Source organism: Gobius niger (assembly GCF_951799975.1).
Source record: "Gobius niger genome assembly, chromosome: 6".
In the NCBI taxonomy this organism is placed as follows: Eukaryota; Metazoa; Chordata; class Actinopteri; order Gobiiformes; family Gobiidae; genus Gobius; species Gobius niger.
Genome location: NC_136857.1, coordinates 16,151,049 through 16,176,533, shown reverse-complemented (window position 1 = coordinate 16,176,533; position 25,485 = coordinate 16,151,049). Strand labels below are relative to the sequence as shown.

At 42.5% G+C, this 25,485-nt stretch overlaps 1 protein-coding gene across 1 annotated transcript; it reads left to right on the top strand.

Annotated features, from left to right (window-relative positions):
• Positions 1-7,458: 7,458 nt before the first annotated feature.
• Positions 7,459-24,184, top strand: emilin3b (elastin microfibril interfacer 3b). The gene is made up of 6 exons (XM_079558507.1): positions 7,459-7,908; positions 19,122-19,244; positions 19,843-20,162; positions 21,125-21,468; positions 21,647-21,991; positions 22,500-24,184. The coding sequence occupies exons 1-6, from the start codon at positions 7,730-7,732 to the stop codon at positions 23,646-23,648; spliced, it is 2,460 nt and encodes an 819-aa protein (XP_079414633.1). The 5' UTR covers positions 7,459-7,729; the 3' UTR covers positions 23,649-24,184.
• Positions 24,185-25,485: the final 1,301 nt, after the last annotated feature.

Below are 25,485 nucleotides of genomic sequence, written 5' to 3'. Positions count from 1 at the left end.
CTTTTTCGGATATTTTCTTTGTCAGCTATAGCTAGACAATGAAAAGGGAGATTTTGATCAAACAAAGTATAATCAATGTCATATTGAAGCACTATTGAAGATGTGGTGTACACTAAGCTCAACAAAATGTGAATTTGCTTTGCTTTTCTGTGGCCATGTGGTTGTTTGTATAGTCACAGTCACACAGCACTTAAATAATCATTACAGGCATAGAAGTGTAATATACCAATAATGCATTTGGACATCTTTATGAGTGCTCCGCGTGGGTCACTGGGGTGATCAGGTCTGACATCTCAACCCTCAACCCTAGTATTTATTTCTGCAGCTGCAGTTAAACACTCGAGGCTCTATTCCCAAAGTCTATGTCTACTGTAAAGTTTCTGATAGTTTTGGTGTCAGCATTACTATGACATGGCCCAGGCCTTGCCTCGGTGCAATATAGTGGTGTATCCCTGCCATATTTTTATAGGGCTAAATTATATACCAGTGACGTTTTGTCCTTTAAACAGTAAAGGGCAAAATTCTTGTTTACATCGGCATCATCATAATCAATGTACTCCACATATTAATAATAACCAGTTTTAGAAATGTATATTGATTGAAATGCATTCACCCATATTAAATGACCAGTATTGGTGCCGGTAACAATATCAACTCCATTTAAAAGAAAAAGTGGTATCGTCTATCACTAATGGACAGAGTTAAGCGAGGGCAACAAACCGATAATGTTTTCATCCTGAAAATTCCAGCGCACACACGAGAGTCTGCAAACGTTTGTGGCTATTTTCTGCAATTTATAAGGTATTTATCATTTGTTGCTGAAATTACCTTTGCCAAGTGTTTGGTGAATGTTTGTTGAAACGCGTTGTTTGTGAGGATGGTAGGACGGACCCAATCTGTATCCACAGTACAGCCTCACGTTGCTCGAATCATATCTCTCGTCATCACTCTGTACAGTGTGAGCACCTCCATTGTGGGCTCTCGAGCAAGTCAGTCAAAATTGCCCCAAAAATGACATTGAAGTTTGTTGGTCTCTATCTCAATAGAGTCCTGGATCTAACCCATTGATGTGGACCCTGCTGGCTTGCGTCACCTCCAGAAGAGCAGCCCTGGCCAGTAAACCAGTCTTTAATTGCTTTGCACATTTCTGAGGAAACAAGGGGCCCATTGTTTGAGTGTGTTCATCTCAGCACACCTCATATTTTCAGCAGACTGCTAGCCCCCACCAGCCCAAGCATTCACAATAAAACAAAATGCAATCTCTGTCAGGGGTTCACAAACTTTTACAAGAGCCACCTCAGAAAGCACTCAGCTTTGCAGGTTAGTTTGTAGTGGAATAAAATGAGGTATAACGCATGACTAAAGTAAAATAGGGTTGAACTCTAACACTGCAAAATACATAAAGAGGATGAAGGGGACACGTCATGGAAAATCAGCTTTTCAATTATTATTTTTTCACCTTTAAATGCTGCAACATACCTTAAGAAGTATATTGTAGACTTATTCACTGTTTTAAGTAATCCTGTTTACAGTTTTGAAGCTGGCGAAAGTTATCATGGAAAATTCTCTCTTAGACTAAACTGGGCATGAGCTTCTCTTGTCTGAACCAGCCCCAGTGTGGCAATGTGGACATTTATCTCAAAAGGAGAGATCATGCAACCCACCTCACAGCCTCCTTAGACCAGCCTCAGGGAGGAGACAACAGAGTCTCCATTAGTGACAGGTCCAAGTGACTGAAGAACAGCTGCCCCCAATTCTCATGTACATATGTTTCTTTGCATGTGCAGTAGGACACCAGGGTGAGCTCTTCAATTACCGCTCTAATCCAGTTTCTGACTATAGGGCCCAGATTATGTGTTATATATGACTAAACTGAGTCCAAACAAAGCTATAAACCAGGATTTACCCATGAACACAATAAATATAGATATACATGAATTATATGTAAGCTGGCCTCCACCAGAGCCATATTAGATCTTTAAAACTGACCAATTACTGTACATTCCAAGAGCCCGCTTTCCTTGATTTAAAAAACACTGCAGCTTCACTTGCTCACTTCAAATTGTCTGTTCCTTGGCATATTCCAACAGCAGCTCAATGTTTTGGGATTTGGGCTGAAGTCAGTTTGCTTTCTGGCGCATGAAGTGGTGCATTGTGCTTCTGTGTTTCGCTCCGAATTGGCGCGGTATGACGACGTATTGAAAGCGAGTGGAGATTGAAGCGCACGTGGATCGGGTGGTGGTGGTGGCGGCGGTGGTCTCGGTGTGATGCAAACCAGATGTTGCGCGGAAAGCATGGATCGTACCCACTGGAGCCCTGTGCGTGCCTGTGTACGATAGCAGTGATTACAGATGCAGTGTAATTTTGCAGTGAACCCACCACGCTTGGCAAAGCGGGAGATGGCGCTTTTGGTTGGAGTGAGGTCATGCTTTACACGGCTGTCCCATAAATCATAGAGACTGCCTGGAGTCATTGTCCCAGCGCAGGGCGGTCTGACGGTACAGATAGCATTATGGTTATTTAAAAGGCTGCTTGGATAAACTGTCTCAGGATATGGTGATTCAGCTCAGACCATGGACTTCCACGCGAAACGTAAATTACATTTGATTTGATGTGGAGATGAAACAGATGAGCAATGATGAGATTTCCCCAGGCCTCCCGATGGACAAAGGGGTTCAAAACTACAGTTCTCCTGAACAGACGGAATGCAATGAACTCAACAAAATGAGCAGCCACATTTAAAGCAGAACTAAGTCACTTTTTTTTTTACCTTAATAAATCATTTTCGTAGTCTCTCTGGGGGTAATACAAGTCTTAATAGGATGGTTGGGGGTCTTTCATATCCCCTTTGGTGTCTCTGGATAGAAAAAAACACACTTACAAATTTCCCTGTCTCCCACCCGGCAGCCCGAATACACAATGGAAAACATCTCCCTCACTGCTCTCAGTTGTCAACAAACTGTTGTCACATTTCTGAGTTATGTGACATGGACTGTATTCTGTCTACAGCTTTCGTTTTGATGATAAACATAAACATTAAAAAAAACCGTTGTTACTTGGTTTATCACGACCAGAAGGAGGTACAGGCTAACGGGCAAAGCTAACTGTGGGCTCGCGCCACTTAAGCAGCATTTAAAGCCAAGTTTGAGTGAAAAAAATAAAATCTCCATTGTGTAATTGGGTTGTGGCACAATGTACAATATCCCTTTCTCCCTTTGTCTTGTCTGTCAGCATAGTATTTACTCTCACGGACAATTAATGAGTAAAAGAAACGCAACATGCTACAACAGCTGCAGTGGCGCTTGTGGCCTCTAGGGGCAAACGTTTCTTAGTTCTGCTTTAAAACCCGACGCATCTTCTGTATATTGCATCTTCTTTATACAGAAGATGTATCCTTTGAAAAAGTTGCGTCACATCATTAGTAGAGTAAAACTAACCTGTCTCACGGCAGTCTAAGGGTTTGATTAGTGGTTCTCCATTGTTTTATCCTCTTTTAGTATAGTTTTAGTGCGAAAAAAACAAAACAACACATGAAGCATTTTTGATTGTTTTTATACTTGAATTTCAGGACTGGGTAAAGACCTGAAATATTGCTGTGCATTAAATTAAACATATTATGCATATATATATTTTGTTACATATTGACTAGGGATGTTTAAGCTAAAGCATACCATCACTTTTTTGAATAAATGTTTTTTGATGGGCTTTTATTCACAACTAACTGAAAGTGCAAAAACATATATATATATATATATATATATATATTCCATCTTGCACTTAAAGATGCATTATGTAACTTTTTGTGCGGTAAAAATAAGTTTATTTTTGTGTGTATTTGACCTTGTAGTGACACAGTGGCTGTATGAGTGGTTAGCATGGTCCTTTTACTTTCGATCACGGTGGTCTCTACAACGCTCGAGGATCACTTGTTTTGTAGGTTTTCTGGAGAGAGGGTCCGGAGTAAAAACCTCTCAAATTGTTGATCCTGTAGAGTCCTAGAGGCCACCGTAATGGAAAGTAAAGGCGCCGTTCTGACCACGCATACAGCCACTGTGTCACTACAAGGTCAAATACACACAAATATAAACTTTTTTTTTCACATAAAAAGTCGCATAGTGCATCTTTAAGGGAGGGGACAAGTGAGGTTTAACAGCACAAGCCCAAGCTTTACATAATGTCTTATTTAGACCACAACACTCCACTCTTGTGTGTCTTGTGTTGACCCTCCTCTGTATTGTCCAAGGGCCACAGACAGTAAACAGTGGTGCATACCTGTCCGCGACAAAGACCCAGATCCTGAATGAACCCGAGCAGAGCACATTGTTTGTGTGCGCTCCCAAATGCCAACCCGTTCCCACACCTCCATCTATACGAGCTCATATCCTCCTTTTTGCTTTTGTGGAAAATAGAGCTGTTTCCATCACAGGAAACTACCCCTGACCCCAGTAAAGTGCCCATATTTGACCAGCTTTGTTCAAAAATGGTTGCTCCACTCCTTGCAGGACATTTTTGAGCAGTCAGGCTTTTAAACTGATAGCCGACTCGAGCTCAAGCCCCTGTGTGAGCTGCTGCTGCTTGGAAGGAGGTTTAGGATTCTCCTCTGCATATAAAAACTCCTTTGTGCCTCTCTCCATCAAATTCATTAGAACTTAAACGTTTAATCCATTGAGTGACAACACCTTGGTTGTTTACATATACACCCAAATGAAAGAGGTATATGGTGTGGGTTGACCAAATAATAACGTAATCGTTGTTTTGACCCTCACTTCTTGTTCATACACAAGACTTTATGTTTCTTTCTGCATTTGCTTTGGGAGCAGCTGTGAGGCATCTGCACTCAGATGCTCCAGATCTAGACACAATGGACCTACTCCTGCTTCACCTCGGTCACTGTTTAAAAATTAATTCAAGTGTTATTGTTAGCCACCTGCGACCAACTCCCTGTGGTCTCTCTGAAAGATCCTGAAAGCTTACGGTCGATTGCACTGAAATCTAGCTACTTACTAAGGAAATTGTATTCTTCAAAGAGAAGTTACGACAATGACGAACACAACATTGGAGAGGTTATGATTGTAGTGTAGCAGATCCCTTCAATATAGCAAAACTACAGCAATTAATGCTACTACATCAGTGCTTACCAGTTGTTGTGACTGTTCCGTTCTCAACTTTGTGGGTTTGAGTCCTGGCTCTGACAATCTGAATGTTTCAACCACTCCACCTATGCTGTCCTTTATCCATTAAAGAAATCATACATACAAAAAAGAGATTAAGGTATGCATTCCCTCAAATGAAGGATCAAATTAGGAATTGCACTGCAACCGATGGCAATGGACCCTTTTTGACTTTTCACTCACTAATTGTTGCTTCCATTGTCAAAACTGAAAAAATATTGTACTTTTCTTCCCCAAAAATCTACTCAAGAACATGCTGTGTGGGCTCTCAGTTCTTTCTCAAGAATGTTGTTCCCGTACTTGTGCATCTATTGTACTTTTTTAGAAAAGAGGCAGATGTCCAGAATTGACCCTTTGTTTGAGCAGTGGTCTTTTCACCTGTGTGAAGACAGTGTGCTGTTTACTCTGCTCTGCCAACTCCTCATTTTCGGGTCAATGCGAAACCAAAACACTCAGACTCCTGGTATCTCACGACACACATCACACCAGAGCGAGAGTCCACAGCATGACATTCATCAAACTGTGGTGATAAGGCTTCAACAAATGCTCGGAATATTCTGCTTTTATCTCAATCCATGGTATGCACGGTTTGACATCACACTGACAACCTTATGGGCCTTTAGTTCAACACAGTGCTCTCCAAAAGTGATTCAAATCTGGACAAAGACGGATAGCAGTCGATGCGTGTCTTTCTGGTGGACAGCTGTGCAAAAATGTTTCAAAGAAAAGTTCAACACTGCCATTTTTGAAAATTATTAGTTAAGAGTTTTTTTTTATGAATCTAAATGATAAATGATGAAGGATGAGAGTGAAACTGAGTAATGTTTCAGTGACTTCATGAGTTTTGAGTGCTTGTCAACTCGAGTGTTGTTGTTTTTAAGTACCGGCAACTAAAACATATATTTTAAGTTGACCATTGTTATTATATTTTTCTATTTAAATCGATTTTTTTTTTTTAAAGGCAGGCCACCGTTTTTCCATACTGAGATATGTTCTTACCTGAGCTTAGACGAGTTGCCTGTCTGCTCTTTGTACATGTGTGCTCAGTCACGCAAAACAACCAAAGATGTTGTTGCATATTCCTATAGCTCAAAACGAAGGTGAAGTTGGAAGCTGCCATGCTCTTCCATGGGCACGCACAAAGACCAGACAGGTACGTATTAAACCGTCTAAACTCTGGTAAAAACATATCTCAGTATGGAAAAACGGTGGCCTGTTCCTTTGAGACATCCTACAGCAAAGAATAAGATTAACATGCAAAAATCTCTTTTATATGTCTAAATTCAAGCGCTTGCGTACCCCTATAGCCCTGGTTAGTTAACACAGGTGTAGATACTGATACATTTGTCTGAGGACAATGCATACAGTGGACTATTTGTACTTTAAGTAAGTTGCACTTTTACTGCAACTACAACTTCTACAACTATAGCTGCTACTACAATTTCTGTTTCAAATATAAATGAGGCTTTTTGGGTCTATCTGGTAGACAGCTGTGCTCTGGCACGCTTAAAAAGAACCGTCTAAAGCTGCTCTTCCAGGACAGTGTCACCATAAAATGACTAACTGTTTATGAAATACTTAATAAAACCAATATATCGTGAAGTCACACAGACTTAGTATTGAGTGTGCACAACAGTCCCCATAAAATGTAGTAAATTAACCCTGCCTTTGCCCCCCCCCTCGTCTCCCCGACCTTTCTTCAGTACATGGCTGTGACCAGCACAGTGTCCAGTTGCCTACTAAAGACTTGTTGTGATGAAAGACTATGGTAATGAGTCCACTCCAGTGTAAGGAGACACCAGAAGTCAGTCTGGTCCGTGGCTTTAACCCATGAGTGAACCGTCCTCAGCCATCACACCTGTCACAGATGTGGACAGGGAAAAGTAAGCAATGTCAAAAAAGAAAGAGAAGAGATGCGATACTTAGTTCATGTGATAATGAGAGACTATTGCAAGACAAGATTTCCTCAACTCAAACCATTTCGCGAGAAATTTCTGTATTTGAATCTGGTTACTATAGCACATTTACATACCATTAGGGAAAATCCATGGGAAGACTCTATGACTGTGTTTCCACATATGTTGTAGCTGCCCCCTCCCTCCTCTCCCTATCCCACGTGGAGGGCTGGAGCTCGGGGTGGGATATGCAAATGCTGTCAGCCAGCCCCTTTAGGCTCACTGCTGCTGCACGCTGCACTCTCTCCCTCAGAGCACTCCAGGAGTCTACTCTGCACCCGCACATGCATAGAGCTCCCAGTTTAGATACAGTTTGGACCGGACCCTCTTCCCCCCCCCTACCCCTTCCACCTCCTGCACACCTCTGTCCTATTCTCCTCCTCTCTTTTTTCCTGGCAGACTAATCATTTGGTTCAGTCCTCGCTGGGCACTGATCTCACTGTGGTGGTGGCGGTGGAGGAGATGCTGCTGATGCGACGGCTGTTTGGGCTCCCCGTCTTCATCTGGGACCTATGAGGAGGGCAACACACATTCACGTCAACCACTTCCCTCAACTTTTACTTGGATTTGTTTAGGTCCTGAAAAGAAAAAGACAAAAACAAAATGAGGACCGAGTCGTGTTTTGCACAGTTTTTGCTTCTTGGGACAATTGCAACTTTGGTGCACTGCAAGGGGACTTATTATGGAGGACATGTCAACCCCTACTACGGAAGCAGATACAACCTGTTCAAGGCTGGACTCACCCCTCAGCACTTGCCCAACAAACCAATGACAAGACACAAGTAAGTGATTCTGTCGCGGGTCAGGTTCAAATAATGGCACAGGAACCTGGCAGGGTTAGATCCTAGAAGTCTTGGCCACATTGTTTTTGTTGCAACTTGGCTTTGTTTTCAACCATATTAAGTCAGTTTGTTCTGGTTTGATTCTGGGTAAAATCTAGACCTGATGTCATCCTGCTGGGATCTTTATCTATCCTACTTTTGTTCTAGTACCAAAACCCCTATACATTGATGGTTTGGTAATTCAGATTTACTGTGATTTTGCTCTATTGAAATGCACAAGGAAAGTCCAGTATCAATAAGTTCTGTTTGGACTAATGTATCTCAGTGCCATTGATTTGCAAGACATACAAGGAAGAAGCAGGTGAGATGTAGAAGTATGTAGGCTTTGCTTATGGCCCAGGGAGGATCAACATTAAACAATAACAATCCCAAACCAGATCAACAAAGCACTTATGTGAGGTTTCTGTGCAACATGGGAAGCTGATCACTCAAGTATTGATTCATCTCCGTCTGGATCACAATGCTGTACAGCTGGGGAATAAATGGGAGGGGTTCCATTCCCTCAAATCAAAAACAAAATAAAACACTTTCGCCCCAATTGGGAACACTTCATAGAAAGTTAAACTTAACCCAAGGAACATGAGCGTTTCGAGCCAGGCAAGGACATGAAAAAGACCTTTGATATTTTGAGTTATCTGTAAACTAGTCACTGTTTTTTTTTTTTTTTTCTCATTACTTTGAAAGTCCCAAGAAAAATCAATAATGCTCCCAAGTAATTTGAATATAAATCAACAGACTTTTGTGATGTGGTTCTTCCTGAGTGAAATCGAATACACTTTGCTCAGATGACAGACATTGTTGAAGAATTTAATTTGCCTGGTATGTTTGACCTAAAGGTTTTGCTTCACTCCGTCTCTTTTGCTTGGCTTCCCTCGGGAGCTGTTATCCATTTGGACAGCTCCCTTGACTACCTGCTGCTTCAGCCTACCTGCATGAGACACAAGAGCGGTTCCCAAACTGTGGCGTGCGGGGCCAGGCTTCCAGTGTCAGTGTCAAATCCTGATTTAGGTTAAAATACTGCCGTTCCTGTTTTAGTCCGTTTGTGGCCCGGGACGTCTTAAGCTTTAGATAATCGTGGTTTGAGGCCTTGTTTGAACTTGCTTTAGAGTTGCTCTGTCAAGGGGAGATTTTTTTTCCAGACCTATTTTTGTGTGTTTGTTGTAGACCTTCTTCATGCTACTTTTAACCAAAAATGTCTTGTGATGGCAAATATAAAAAATATAGGTAGCTGCAAACACAATTCACTTTAGTCCAATCCCCAAAGTCTCTTGGGTGGTAAAGTATTTTACATCATGCTCACTTTAGTTATTAGGACTGGGAATGCTTTTACTTATCCTGAGCTGGACCACCTCTATTTGAGATTGAGTCATGATAATTCCCACCCTCTACTGTACTCTCAAGTGTAAAAACTCAGCACCACATCAGAGCAATAGGTTTACCATCTGGCCTGAAAATCTACCCTCTGACAGTGGCTCCATATTCTTTATTTATAACAGCGCATGCCGAATTTTGACAGCTATATTACACAGAGTGGCTGTGACAGATGCTATGATGCTGGGAAGATCACAATAATGAAAGATAACGGGGTCCTTCTTGTGCAGGGCAGAGCTTATTGTGGAGAATTGCTATTGAAAATACAGAAACTGAAGAAATGCGAGAAAATGTGTGTTCATTTCAGCAAACAAGTCGCTTTCACTACAAAGCATGCTAATGGCGAGCAGCTGTGGTTATCATTCATACTTTCAGTGCTTCATATCTTCCGTGCCCCCTCCGCAACAATAATATTGTCTTGTGCGCTTTGGAATCAGGGCTGATTGTACTGTCACCCGCTTCCAAACATATATATCAAAGAGTCAATGGAATGCAAATCACTTTTTTTGAGCTTTGAAAAGTTAGGTTTTCTCCTCATCAAAAACATACCCAGTGTGATGTTTCATTCATGCATACATCAGTAATCCCGCCTATTTAGTCTCCCTCTTACCCTCTCACTCTGATATAAATCATGTGAAGCTCGTCTGCGTTACACGGACGCCTTCACCAAGCTTGATTCAGTCATTGTCCGTGATCCAACTCTCTTTTCCATGCCAAGATTTGCATGTTAGCCAGTTTCTATAATCTTGCAGAAGTAGGAAAACGGTGAGCGCCCTCTGCTGGTGTTTTGTATGACTACATTTTATAACATTGTAGGGATATTTTCTAGACATGCATTTTTTTTAAAGTTTACAAAAAAGTCAACACTACAGTGTCAAGAATAGAATAAAGCAACACATTGGAGCTTCAAGTTGTAACTCAAAACCAATGAAGTAAACAGACCTGTACAGTGAATAATATGGAGTTTTGAGGCTCAGTACAAAGCAGAGGATGGAGCGTCTGCCCCTCAACTAAGATCAAGATCCATCCTTGCATGATGTACATAATCTAACTTTTCCATAGTCTTAAAAACTGGAGACAATCCCACACTGCCACATGTCAAAGCCGGTTGTGTCCAAGTGCTGTCTTTGTAAGAGCCCCGGTGACCCCCGCTGGACACATGGCCCTCGAGGGACCTGTTTGTCAGTGTAAGACCACCAGAGCTCAGTTATATGAGCTCAGTTGTTGTGGTCCGCAGCGGTCAGTGGAAAGAAGTGCTTAAAAATAACATACACAGCGCAGTCTAAGTGCAAGCGCCCAGCGGGTCCTATGTTTGTTTGTTCCTGGTAAGAGCTCTGCTTGTAAAATCTGAGCGCAAGTCGGTGTCACGTGCGCCGAACGGGATTTTCTTTTTTTGCGTGTTGTTTTATTCATTCACTTTTTCTGAAGCATTCTCAACTAATGGCAGGTCTTTTGTTCTTCCTCATGAATGATTGTCTGTGTTTTGGAAGCAGAGCAAGTCATTTGATTTAGCAGTCACAGCAGTCGTTAAATCCGACCACTGACTGCTCTGAGGAAATATAGTTCCCAAATGTACCGGAACTCCTAAGATGTAATACCATGACCTTTTCTTCTTTGGTCGAGAATCAAATTTACTTTTAGTTTTAATGCTCTTCTTAGAGTGACATAACGAGTGGTTACAAAAACTGGCATATTTATATTGAAAAAATACATCATTGATTAAAATAATTATGGACCAAAATCCCAACTCTAGGAACTGATATGGATCCACACCAAAAAACAAAAGTGTTTTACATTTGACAGTGCCGTCACAAATGGGGTGGCAAATCAGGCAATTGCCAAGGGTCCCCCCAGTATGTGACTTCCTTACTAACAAGGTAGTAAATATAATACTAGCCATGACAAAAAAAACAAAACCAAAAAAACGTTTCTATTAGTGTTGTAAAAATGCCAAAGTGTGGATTTGTTTTACACTTTCATGTTAAAAGTTGCCCCTTGATGTCAATTCATGTTTCCTCTCACCTCGGGCTCCTATAGTGTCTCGAAGAGCTTTTCACATCACTTTAAATGATTGTAGTGCTATCACTGGTTTTGTCAAGTGAAAGAGGAGACAGCTGCTCACTGAATCCATAATTGCTCTCACAAATTCCTGTCCGTGCAGCTGAACTCTCTGAGCATCAAACATGTTTTAGGGTCGCAACTTTTTAAGTCGGCTGTAAAACCCAGGACTAGCATGTCGCCAAATCGCTTTAGTATAACTCGATTATGCCGCGTGTCTTCTCTGATAAGATTAAGAATGTATGCGAGGGCTTTCCCCGTGATGTATGGGATGGAGATCAGGGGGTAAGGGTCACAAAGTTGGGAGGGGTCAAAGGTTGTAGTTCGTTGTTGTAACTTTGTGTGACATGTCCAGCGGAGGACAAGAATGGAGCCTGTGTCTTGTGCCAAGGGGTCACTCGAGCTTGGCCGCATAAGCGATGTCTATGCTGACATCTCGGAGGGCTTGCCTTTGAAATCTAGGAGGAGTCAGTAAATTTGACACTAGTCTGCGCTGTGGGGTTAATGGCTTGTTTTTAAGTTAATGCATTTGTTTTTGAAAGGAAAAGTTGATGGTGGTGAGGTGAGGTTAGGGTCATCGTTGTCAAAAAGATCTCAGGACTGGATCCATGATAAACAGTTATTGAACCCTCTAAGGTCTCAAATCTATAAGTAAGTGGGTGCTATATTTGTCTTTGTACAAGCGTAAAACGAAATCGCGTTCAGTGTGTTAGTCCTGAGCCGCTGCGATTGAGCTGCGCCACCACTGTGGGCTGACCTGACCAGCCCACAGTGGTAGAGGAAACCGTAGCACCCGGAGGAAACCTGGCTGCCTTCAGTCTCCTCTGATCCTCTGTGGTGCAGCGCCTCCTGGGTTTGTCTCTGTTTCAGAGCGTGGTGCCCTGCACTGGTCAGCTCCACCTCCTCCTTCCTCCTGCACAGCTCCCTCCGCTCCACAACAGCCTTTCACCATCTTCTGGGAAGAGCGTTTCAGTTAATCTGTTTAATTCTCCAGTGAATGTCCATTACCCAGAACAGGGCATGTGTGGCTTAGCTGTGAGTCTCGCCCGGATACCTCCTCATTTGTCCCTTCCTTGTTTCCTGTAGCTCCTCTTGTGTCGCCTTCACTGAGCTGCAGGTGTGGGGGGCTCTTAGTGCCTCTTCAGTGTCTCAGAAGAAGAAATTTGTAGGTCTCAAATGGGTTTAGCTGATAAACTAGCTGTCTGTTTACTTTTAAAGGGCTGCTTTCTTCAGGACCATTATGGACTCTTTGCAGTAAAAAAAAAATCCACCGATCCCCTCAAAAACACAGCAAATACATACAAAAGTATCCATTAAAACAATGTGAAACACAGAAACCACAAATGCAGTTTGCAGAAAAAGGCAAAAAATGCAGCTGTACTGAGATAGAAGGAGGTTGCTGCCTGTTTACACGTCGCCATGATGCCAGGAATCTATGGTTGCAGTCAGCCATGTTGTACTTTTTGCACAAGTCCCATACATTTAGATTAATGGTAAAAAATAAAGGCCAGGAGGCAAAGACAGTCATTTTATCTTGGACAGCAGTCAACCACTGGAATTGCCATTAAAATATAATCTTTTTGAACATATAACCCATCTAAATAACACAACACAGCCTTTTGTGACCTTGTTCCACCTCGGTTGTTTAAGCGTGAGCATTACTCATTTCACTCATATAGTAATAACAACAAGAGCCTGTTCCCACATTAAGTGGCTTATAATCTTGTTGAAATGCCTGAGGATAAGTTACAATTGTATTTTTTCGCTACCGGCCTCAATCCGCTTACTGTATTCCCAAGGAAAATACACATGATCACAAAACAACACACTGATATGAATTCATCTTGATTTACTGAGGCGAGGATTGGCGCCTTTTGGCCAAATTCTTCGCATTTGTGAGGAAAACTGTGCCTCTAAGCTAAAATAACAGTCCGCTTAGCAAGTGACCTTACTTGCAGATCTCCGCTGTCCTAAATCTAGCTTGTCCTCCCTTTAAGGACAATCAGTGAGCACAAGAGCAAACCTGTGCGCTGTAGAGGCTTAGCTGGTCAAAAAATAGACATCATTACAAGTGTATGTGGCAAGAAATTGGCCGTGAGAGGAGAGTTCTCAAAGTTAAAAGTCCAAATAAAGACCAGGAACATACAGCACGTAGAGCAACCTGTTACTTTTTACTGTTTTTTTTTTTACATTATGGGAAATGAAAAGTGCAAACCCACAAAATTCTGTGCTTGAAAAATTAAACAACACTTACCTGAACTCTGCTGATGGTGCAGAGCAAAAAACCTGAAGAAGCAGGAGGTTATGAGAAAGAGGCAAGAGGATGAAAGGTGAGTTGTTTTGGGCCCTGCGCAGGGTGGAGGACCAGCAGTAATAATATTTGCTGAAACCCTCCACACGAGAATCCGAGATGGGAATTCTGCCTTCCCCCCTGGGAGCGTGTGAAGGGATTTAGGATCTGTAACGCTACACTGGAAATATTTACAGTGTGAGTAAAATGCCATGGTACAATGGAAAGACAGTAGATTGAGCCAGATAGTAAATTTGTTAGTGTCATGTTGTTTTGAAGATATGTTGGTCTTGCATTCACACAATAAGCACTCAAGTCTAAAGAAATGGTGCAGATTGCATTCAGATTGCATCTGACAGAACAATGCAGGCAGAAGTGCTGATTGCACCACTAAATGTGATACAAACTCAAGCCATAAGGCAGTAAACCAAGGACGAGTTGCAGCCATTTAGTAAGACAATAAACAACTGTACATGGCCTACACTTTTGACTGTGTCATCTCTAATTATTTGACACACATAAACTCAACATGCTGTCCATATGTCAGTATGAGAAATAATTTGAGAGTATTTCAGGAAGGTTAGGTAAGGTTCTCATGCTGGACTTGTCTAATCACTAGAGCTTGGGTGGACCAATGAGGGCGTGCATTGATTTCTGGATTGATTATTGAGTTTTGTTGCTTTGGATAATTTTCCTCGGTCATTATATTGGTGCAAGTTTTATGAGGGCAAAGCACTTAAACTGTCATACACATACGTTTGGCTCAGGTTATGCGGCTTAAGTGCTTTGTTAAGTTCCCTCTTCAGTGACCTTCTCTGCTCCTCTGTTTTCGGGTCACATCCAAGCGGATGATGTTTTCTGTCCCATGGGCAAAGTTAAAGTCCTGTCATGCCTTTTCTGGTTCTTCACCACAACAGCCTTTCACCTGTTCAGTCTATTTTCATCCATTGCCTTGTGCTGCATGCTTTAATGTTGTCTGGGTCCCCTTGGATATATAGCAAACTCAACATTGAGCATGGCAATCTGATGGAAATCACATGGTCAGAAGTCATCAAAATCTAACAATAGAAGAAGCAAACAGACAAAAACAGTTCAAATTGGCTATTGACTGCCTTCCACATTGTAAGTGATGTATTCTTTCTCCTACAGCGCTGCACCATTTCTCGTCTCCAGGATCACAGTGCTCTTGTCTACTTTGATATCACTATCTCTCGACTCCACACTCGCAGCTTGTATCTCAGCAGCGCTCTGTTTTGACACGACAGAGGAGGTGACCCGCTGCTGGCCCGTTCAACAGTGCACTGGGAGCGGATTTGACTTAACCCTTCGATATAAGTCTCTTTAGGCAAGCCCCCTGAGTCTTTAGTGGAAGGTGCCGGGGATAAAAGTCATCCACAGACACAAATGACATTGACAGATATGTGAAAACAGACGCAGGACCTGGACTGTGTTTTCTTTGTACATCTGGATTCTTGGAGTAGCTGTAACAGTGTGTGTGTTTTGGCCAAAAAGTCAAAGAAGGGTCCTCCAAAGAAATGTTATAAACACAATGAGTAACTCATGCCCCTAGAGGCCATTCGTGCCACTGCAGGTGTCGTAGCATGTTACGGTTTTTTACTCATTAATTGTCCATGAGAGTAAATACTACGCTGACAGAAAAGACAAAGGAGAGAGGGATATTGTACATCCAATTATACAATGGAGATCTTTTTTTTTTCACTCAAACTTGGCTGTAAATATTGTTTTAGTGCCACTAGCCCACGGTTAGCTTTGCCCATTAGCCTGTTAGCTTCTTTTTCGTGATTCCATTAGTGTGTAATGGTGACTCCGACCCGAAGGCAGCTAAGTTGCAATTGCGGTTTTCTGGCCAGAGACACCAGGGGGAGAAACACCCCCCAATCATCCCGTTAACACACGAAAAGGGTTTATTAAGGTAAACATGTTACTTAGTACTGCTTTAAATTTGGCTCAACACATCCACTCCAATAGCGATATGCAATTTCCCAGGTTGCACTCACTATTTACCCTCAGTCTTTACAAATGACCCTCCGAGTTCAAATTCAAATGTTTAACTTGGACATACAGAGCAGACATTGTACAGCAAAACACTCAACACTGTTCAATAAATGTTCAAAAGACAAAATAAGACAAACATTAAATCAGATCAGGGATATGAAAGACTTCCCTCCCTGGATTGAGAAAAAAAAACAAGATTCTACAGAGCAGTATACTTTAGTAAAAATCACTTACTGTAATACCTTATCTCATCAGTATACCACAGCAATCAAACAGGCTTCTACACTTACAAATGGTCCATGTTGCTTCAGAAGATGTATTGTAACAATTGCCTTATGCTTCCAAAGATAGTAAAATAGCTCAAGATTTAGTGGTGGAAAAAGTAGTGTTCAGGAGACTAACTTGGCCTTTCATAATGTTTTATGAGTGCTCCGAGTACTAAGGGTAATGCACTTTTGGGGGTGATTCATCAAAACAGGTGCGAAATTGCGAGTGCAAGCTGGAAAATCGAAGAAGATTTTGATACAAGACAGATATAAGAAATGGCCAGTAATGCAACTGCAACCACACGGGCTCGGTGTCATAATCACTATATGACGCCTTGATGAAGATATTATCAATGCACTTAATGAGAGATTTTGTCTTTCTGTTTTTCTCAAAAGCTGCAGTGGTTGACAGCATTATATATCATATTCCACACAAACATGACGTAAACCCTATGTGTCAGCCATACCACCCATGTGCTCTAATGAGAATTTACAAGTCTGAAAATTGAGAATCGCTTTGGCGTTAATCCTTGATGCGTTATGCACTTATGTTGAACCATGTATGAGAGCAGAGGGAGTGATCGATGCAGTGTTGTCCCAGTGGGATTGTTAAGCACAAAGCCAGCAGGTGGAGTTGTTGACGTAACAGTGCATGACAGCAACACTGTCTCTCACTTAAAATGATTTTTACTGAAAGAGTAATTGAATACAGTATTGTGAAACATTATGACTCCCCAGAAATGCTCCATGTCATTGTTTACCTCATAATGATTGAGGCATAGTAAGCAAATCTGAAACAGAGCTCTTCAACACGCTAAACTTGTTAAACCTCACAAACGCAACTTGATCCGTCTTCTCCGGCCTCCGTCTCTTGATTTGTGATGGTGCAGTTATATTTTACTGGAGTGAAACAAGAGGAAGAAGGACCAACAAACAGGACATATACAAACAAACAGCTAATTATTACAGGCAAGGGTTACAAGTTAGGACTTAGACTTAAGGATTATTGTTTGGGTTTTTGTCATGACTTCTTGTCTCAGTTCCAATCTGTACTAAAACCAATCATTTGCATAGTTAGTGCATGTGCGATCAATGCTAGAAAATTGCAGTCACGTCACACTTAAACCAACTAAACTGTTGTGTCTACGGCTTCAAATCCTGAGCAGTGATTATTTAACAGGATGGCCAAAGTTTGTAAAAGCCCAAAGGCATCCCCTCGCACCACATCACTTGTGCTCATAAACCACATTTCCCTCACTGCTCTGACCTGCAGCAGGTTGTTGGGCCTGTATGAAAGGGGCTCTGTCAGGGACACCCCACTCTCCTGCTTCCTTCTGCCGCCATTAACATATGTCCTCTGAGTGGGCACACAGGCCAACACTCAGCTCCCTGTCAACACAGCTGTGATGGGGAGAAAGCTCGGTGCAACCTTTGACGCGCTACTCTCTTTTGTTAGAGATATAAATGCAAACAACAAACTGTTTAATAAAATTTACAAGGGACATGATTCCATTGAATGGTATTCAGTCCATACATGATACATCCATCCAGATACAGGGTTCAATAGACCACTTTCCATTTGAACTTCTAGAGACAATTTACTGTTAATGCTTTTTATTACTGTCAAATAACAAGTAATGTGTTATTTTTTACTTTGACATGTTTCGATGGTACTTTCTTTGTCACAAGGAGCACACTAGACCCACAGCAAACTCAGTAACGACATAATGGACAACGTATGTGTTATCAATAAAGAAAGAATAAACTGGATCAAAGTGGTGTAAAGGCACGGCACACCTGCAGTCAGCCGTTGAAATGAAAGATGTTGTAAAAGACCAAAAAGTGCATTAATACACATTCATTCATCAGATGTGAGGATTAGTATCAACCACTGAGTAGCTTTTAGTGAAAGTTGTGAACTCTGAACCTAGTTTTCAAAGCATATAGCATACGTGGAGCAGCATAAAGCTCAAAATAGTTGCACCTGTCTTGTTGGTGGATCAATCTGGGAACAAATAGTCTCATTGGGCAAAACCCAAATCCAAATAAATGTGCATGGTTTCAAATCAGTATATTCAAATCGATATGCAAAGATCTCTGTGGTGTCGGACAAAACACACATTTTAATTGATAAATCATTATGGTTTTGATACTGAGCTTGTGACTCCAGGCATAGGGGGCAGCCTCACACATGACATCCTGTCAACACAGCTGAAGATTTGCAGAAAGCAGCAGAGCAGTGCTTTCTCACACATTTCGACATGCCTTACTGTCTGGATAAGCCCACTGAATTTGTTAACTTGGCATGCAGACCCTAAGCGCCCCCTCACGCCCTCCCCCTGCCTCTCAAAGCCTTTCTATTTGTCCAGAAACAGCTGTGGAGCAAAGTTAAGTGATGCATGTGCAACTAAATGCTCCCCTCTGGAAGGGAGAAACTTCACATGTGAAGCTGGGGAGGGCGGATCATCATTTCCTGCATGTGGACGTTCGGCAGTTGCTCTGGCGACACTGGCAATGGAGGGAGAGCAATAGGGAGAGACAGTGAGAGCCTTATCATGATGCAACAACTGACTTGATACCGTGAAGTGATTATGTGTTGAACTCGGGACGTGAATAAACACTTGCCCAATTGAAAACAGCCGGGAGCATTTTATGTGTTAGTCTCTGGAACCCAGGAGCACAGGACTGATAATGGCTCTATAACAAGGGACATCATGCTGTTCTCCTTATCATACTCACAGCATTGAACTGTGAATACACTGTACAAACATTGGAAAAACACAAACATTTTGTTAGTCTGACGATGGATCACTGTTTTTGATGACTTAATTATTGAAGAGAGTTTTGTTGGGATGTCATAGAGCGTAAGGTGCATGGTACAAAGACAAAACAAATACAGAATGAACATGAACTGAATTGAAATGAATTTAATCATTTTTAATTAATAATCTCTTTACTACTTGAGAGGACTATTGTCTGTCAAGCGCGACATGTTAAACTGTCAGTCCAAATGTTAACTTAATGTTGGCCTAAGTTACAGTATTTTAATGTTATCAGAGATGGGCATTTGCTTGATTTTGCTTCCCCACAGTGCGGCTGGATTTGTGTATTATTTCATGATGACAATAATGTGTCTTATCTGATCTTCCCAGAAACCATTGCGCCTACGTGGTCCAGAGGAATGTCACGTGCATCATGCAAAACGGAGCCACTCCTTTTGTGAAGGCTGAATACACCACCAAGTGCATCTGGGGGCAGAAGTGTCCTGTGGTCATGTAAGTCACAATGAAATGAGTATTAAGAGTCGATGAGAGTGAGAGTGAAATGGATCATGTAGGGACGATGCTGCTCTTAAATGCTGCCCTCTAGTGGCCACATTATATCCCAGCCTGGTGGCATCATGTACACAGCATTAATGAATGATCAATGCTGTAACAGTTTACCAACCAACTGAAATTTGACTGGTTTCATGCTACTTTCAAAAGAGTATTGTTCAAAGCATTGGGAAAGCAAACAGTGGACAATAAAACAGATCTAACGTGATGCAAGGTTTTTGTGTTTTTAAACGCTTGTACTTGAGATTGAGACTGATTCGCATTCAGAATAGATTTGGATCAAACAAGATAAAGAGACCCGGGCCCAATCCTCTGACACCAAACCATTCATATTACACTTCGCCCCTAATCTCCAAATCTCCCCCTAATCTGGTCAATCCCACCATCAACAACTTCATCCTTTTATTTCTGCTCCACAAAACCAATCTTCCCTTTCACAACCAACGTGCTCACTCTACGCAGCAGGGGTTCTCAACTCCTATAGCTCCAGGACACTGTCAACTAATTACAATTTTTATTTTGTTTTATTTGGATGCAGGTATAGGACAATATACAAACCAATGTACAAGGTGGGCTACAAGACTGTCACTGAACTGGAGTGGAGGTGCTGTCCAGGCCACTCCGGAGAGAACTGCTTCGACGGCCCCACATCTGAGCCCAGTGTGATGATGCCCCCGTTTAAAGGAGCGGGGCTGCCCCACCATCCGGGGGTGAAAGGGTTCCCCTACGGCCCGCGCCCCCCAGTGGACCACAAACCTGGGGAGGGACAGCTCCAGCCAGGCAGGCCTCTTCCGGGTATCCCAGATGCAAGGCCGATCCCAACGGGACAACTGCCTGCTGGCACCGGACGACCATCTGGTGAGGTGTTTTATTACGATGTCATCATGATGTCACCCGAATAAGCCAAATGGTAAAGGTATTAGTGTTGATATACAATTGTGTTAACCAGGGTCCAAACCAGTGGCCGCTGGTTGCTCTGCTTTATGACCACAACGCTGGGTGCCTGCATTGCCCGCCATTGCTATATCAGTAAAGATCAATAAAGGATTTTTTTATCTTATCTGTAGTACATCCATACATGGGCGGCAAAACAAGCTAGTTTTCCATCAGAAAGCAATGCACTTTACACACGTTTTAAGCAAAGGTAAAGCCTGGTTTCTAATTTTTTTTAGCTTTCTACAGTGATAATGCTGAGTTAGATACAATAAAGAAACCAGGCTGGTTTCCATAAGGTTCATTTATGAACTCTCGCTTACTAATGAGGGCCAGACTGTGATAGACAGGCTAGCCGGACAGGTTAGCATGAGAGCTAATGGCATGGGCGCAGTTACAACCGAACTACACGCCCCGTGAGGGCAGAGTCTACACTGAAGATCCCGCCCTTTTACCCTTTTTAGGAACATGCTCCGTCAGAGCAGGGTAGGAGGAGTCTGTAAATCCGCCATAGATTCCCTCTCGAATGCGGTTATTATGGCAAACGGGGAGGAGTGAGGAGACGGAGTCTATGATTTATTATTTATTATTTATTATTTCTATGGTCCAAACTTATTCCTCATTTTTCTAATGCATTTCAAACACAGTGACTCTTCACAGGGATGAGTTTTAAAGGCACATTCCCCATCTAAAAGGGCAAAGTGGAACTGTACCATGTAATGCTGCAGTGCGTGGTAAATCACTCCCTTAAAGTTCAGTGAAGTTCAATGTCTGGCCATTTGTTTACATCAATTTACAACCATACAATCACTATTTTAATCATAACAAATATATTCCTAGGTAAAAAATGTAACACAATGTCTGAACGCGTCGATGTTTTCTCACAGGAGGTACATTTGTACCTGGAGTGACGGGTGAGCGCTTGGACCGTATGGAGGCAGATCTGCGGCGCCTCTCCCACAGTTTAGAAACTTTGAATGGGGTCGTGGCTGGACTGGAGGACCGACTGAGGACGTCTCTGAGGGAGGATACAAACAAGATCCTGGTCTCTCTGCTCCCAAATCCTCCCCGTATTCCCGACTCCACTGTGGGATTTGGAGTGATCCCAGATGGAAGTCCAGATGGTTTGGAAGGCCATGAGAGCGTCAATGGACTTGGAGACTTGGCGGGAAGAGTAACAGAAGTGAGGGATGAGCTGAGGGCCAAGACACACATTATAGAGGAGATACAGGTAGGAACACCAAGTTTTAAGTTACTTCATAATGATTTATAGATTAAAGAAGAAAAAAAATATAGTAGACTTTTTTTCTCCTCTGGTATCTTGTAAAAGCAGTATTTATATATATAAAAAATAAAAATAATAATCGTTGGGGTACTAGAAATTTGACTGTGCACCGTTCGGTCTCTAGGGTATGGTTCTTGGTCACGACGGGCAGCTGAAGAAGTTACTCGACGGCCCCCGTGGGCGCCCCATCGCCAGCTCCACCCTGAACGTGGAGGAGATTGTGAACACAAAGCTGGCGGGGGTGCGCAGCGAGATCTTGGACGGGTTTGAGCGGCGTCTGTCCACGCTGGAGTCCCACTGTGATGAGAAGATGAGTGCGGTGCAGCAGCAGTGCCACCGCGACCACATGAATGGGCAGGAGCAGATGCATCAGTCTCTGGATGGACGAGAGACTGGGCTTAGGAAGGAGCTGGGGACTCTGCAGGCCAAGATACAGAGCCTGACCATCACCGAGAGCTGCTGTGGACAGGTATGGGTCTAGTTGCATAAAGAAAAGGGCCTGTTGTTGTGTCCTGAGGCACAGCACTTACACTGGTATACACTGGTGTACACTGGTACTTGAAGTAAAGCGGTTTGAGTGCCCAGTGAAGGTAGAAAGTGCTGTATGTGACAATTTTACTTTTACTTAAGAGATATTTCAGGATTTTTGACATAGGGCCTAATTTCCTAGTTATCCAGAGTGTTGTTGATGTCTGGAGATTTTTTTTTATTCATGCAGTCCTTACATTTGAAGAGTGAGTTAGTTACTTTTTGAAATATAACCATTTTGCATTTAAAATAACAGCAGCAGAGTGATCTATAAGGACTGCATGAATTAAAAAATATATATCTCTCCAGAAATCAACAACACTCTGGATGACTAGGAAACAAGGCCCTATGTCAAAAATCCTGAAATATCCCTTTAAGTTTTAAAAGAGAAAGAGATAACATTAGAACCATAATTTGTATTTATTTTCATTTCTATTTTTGTCTAATAGGTGAACAGCCTGTCCCAGCGCATGCTCTTGCTGGAAGACTCAGTGAAAGGCCTGACTGAGTCGCAGAGGCAGCTGCAGACTGCGCTGGTGGACCAGAGCATCGAGGTGGAGACACTGATAGAGACGCGCATCTTGGACATCGAGAACCGCCTTAACAGTACCACCCCTGACGGGAACACCATCACTGATGTGTCCGGGCTTCCCTCTGGACTGGACGGATTCAAGACCATGTTAGAGGACAAGCTGAAAACTTTGGAGGAGAGAGTGTTTGTCGCTGTTGAACAGCTCAGCAACGCTACTTCCCCAGCTTTACTCGAGGGCCAGGTGGTCCCCGCTTTGGAGATCGAATCAGTTAAGAGGAGAATGGAAGGTGAACTAGGGGGCATCCAAAAACAGCTCATTGACTTGGAGCTCCTGTGCACCTCTTCTTGTGCTCCCTCTACCCCGCCAGCAGGGGGCATCGATGGCAAGGGGGTAGAGGACTGTGAGGATGTGGAGAAAAAGATGAATGGTAGACTGGACATTCAGTCTAATCAACTTGATCAGCTAAATAACACGTTACAGAGCTTGCTTTTCAAAATTGCCCAAGAGGAGTTTGAAGGATCAGTCAGTGGTGAGATCACGCTACTAAAAGTCAACATTAATTCCGTAAACAGGACTCTCGGAGGACTAAAAGACTCCATAAAGTTTATTGCAAGTGAGGTCGGGCATGCCAACGCCACATGGGAGCAGAAGGAGCACCAGCTAGTCAATCAAGTGCAAGGGATAACCAAAATAGTGGGTCACCAGGCGTCTCTGCTGGGTGCTGGGGAGAGGAGACTAGCCCATCTGAAAGGAGAGCTCGTGGCACTCAAACGACGCCTATCTGGTGAGCTTCAGGGCTGCAAAAGCACTGCACTGGAGGTGAAGAAGGAGGTGAAGGACGTGGACAGTAGAGTGAGCCAAGTTGAGGGCCAGTGCAGCGGCCTGGGGGAACTAGCGGAGCACTTGGAGCTGATCCGTGCAGAATTGGAGAAACATTCAGATTCATATCTCGCCAAAGTGAATGGTACTCTCACGGTGCATTCGGAACAACTGGCTGAACTGAAAGATGAGGTGAAAGAGTGTATTGCTAAGGAGGCCGCCACGGGCCAAAAGGGTGACCAGTAGCATCATCGTTGCTACAGATAAAGACTAAAGTGACTTCCTTTTCTCATTCAAATCCAAATCAGCACAGACGCAATTGAACAGACCTTTTGAAAGACATTTTCTCCCGAATGCTTTCCCTCCCGGTGCTCTCGTGCCCCCTTTATGTGTGGGGAATTTTGATTAGCCATGTGAAAAGGTCTGGAATATGAGACACGCCTATAGCCTATAATGGTTTTTATATGGCGCATTTTCTGCTTGGAGAAATGTTGTGTTTTCTTCTTCTTTTTTTATTTATATGAAGTGACTGCATTGTGTTTGATGATTAAAGTGACAAGTGTAAAAGAAATGTGGAAAATGGATGAGCAAAGAGACTAATGCGCTGCTACGGGTTTCTACTGACAAGCACACCAGATCTGTGTGGACACTTTGAGAATACTGTACTGTCAACTATGGTGCTAAATGTGTATTGTGTATGAAATTATAAATGCGTCCCTGTTTTAAAAATGCCTTGCCAGTATACATTACAGTAGATATGTTGGTAGATGAAGGAGGAATACAATCTTTTGATGTGCTTTCAATAAACAAATATTGTATTGAGATTACACAAGATCATAGCATTGAGGGAAATACTTTAGCCAAATAAATTTTATTAAAAAATGTAACGTGACTGCAGGTGTCTGATATAAAGTAACATACAGTAACTCATACATTATATCCTACCCTGTATTAGGTTCATTTCAATGGTTTTATTGCTCAGTGAATAACCTTTAATCTGTATTGTCTGCAACATTAAAGCAGTAGGCTACTAAGCAACTTGTTTACCTTAATAAATCCTTTTCGTAGTCCCTCTCGGGGTAATACAAGTGTTAATGGGGTGATTGGGGGGGTCTTTCATCTCCCCCTAGTGTCTCTGGCGAGAAAACCACAATTGCAACTTCGCTGCCTCCAGGTTGGAGCCACCAATACACACTAATGGAATCACGGAGAAGAAGCTAACAGGCTAACAGGCAAAACTAACTGCGGGCTAGCGCCACTTAAACAGTATTTACAGCCAAGTTTGAGTGAAACTTGGCTGTAAATGGATATATATTGTATATCCAATTACACAATTGTATATACAATATCCCTCTCTCCCTTTGTCTCTTTTGTCACCGTAGCATTTACTCTCAATTAATGAGACAATTAATGAGTTAAAAAAACGCAACATGCCATGACACCTGCAGTGGCGCTTATGGCCTCTAGGGGGATGAGCTACTTAGTACTGCTTTAAGTGGGACCATTCATTTCTTTGACTTTCTCCCAGGAAAGCTAGGTGTAGGCTACAAGTAAGTATAAGGCTCCAAGAACAAACCATGAAATGTTTTATTGCACTGAGTTTTGCTACTCCAGAACAGTTCAGAACAAGCCCCTCCCCATTATATTCATTTCAAACTCGAGCCTTTCCCTGGATCCCACCTTTCACCCACAGCCTCTTGATCCGCTCAATACTCTCCCACTGCCAGTTTCTCTTTTATCGTTATTATTTTTATACCTCTCCCCTGGATTTCATTATGCTTCGACTGCTTCATCCTGTTCTGTTTATTTCAGTATGAAATGTTTTGTTTAAGACTGTTGCCTGATGTTGTCCAGAAACCCATTGTGTGTGTGTGTGTGTGTGTGTGTGCGTGTGCGTGCGCGCGCGCGTGTGTGCGTGTGTGCGTGTGTGTGTGTTGACCACATTTTTCAGCTATGTAAAATATATAAACGAGTAACAGCAGACTTGTACAGTACCGCCGCGCAACAACAAAAATGAGAGGTAAAGGAATTCCTTAAAGGAATAGGCCACCGTTTTTACATACTGAGATATGTTCTTACCTAA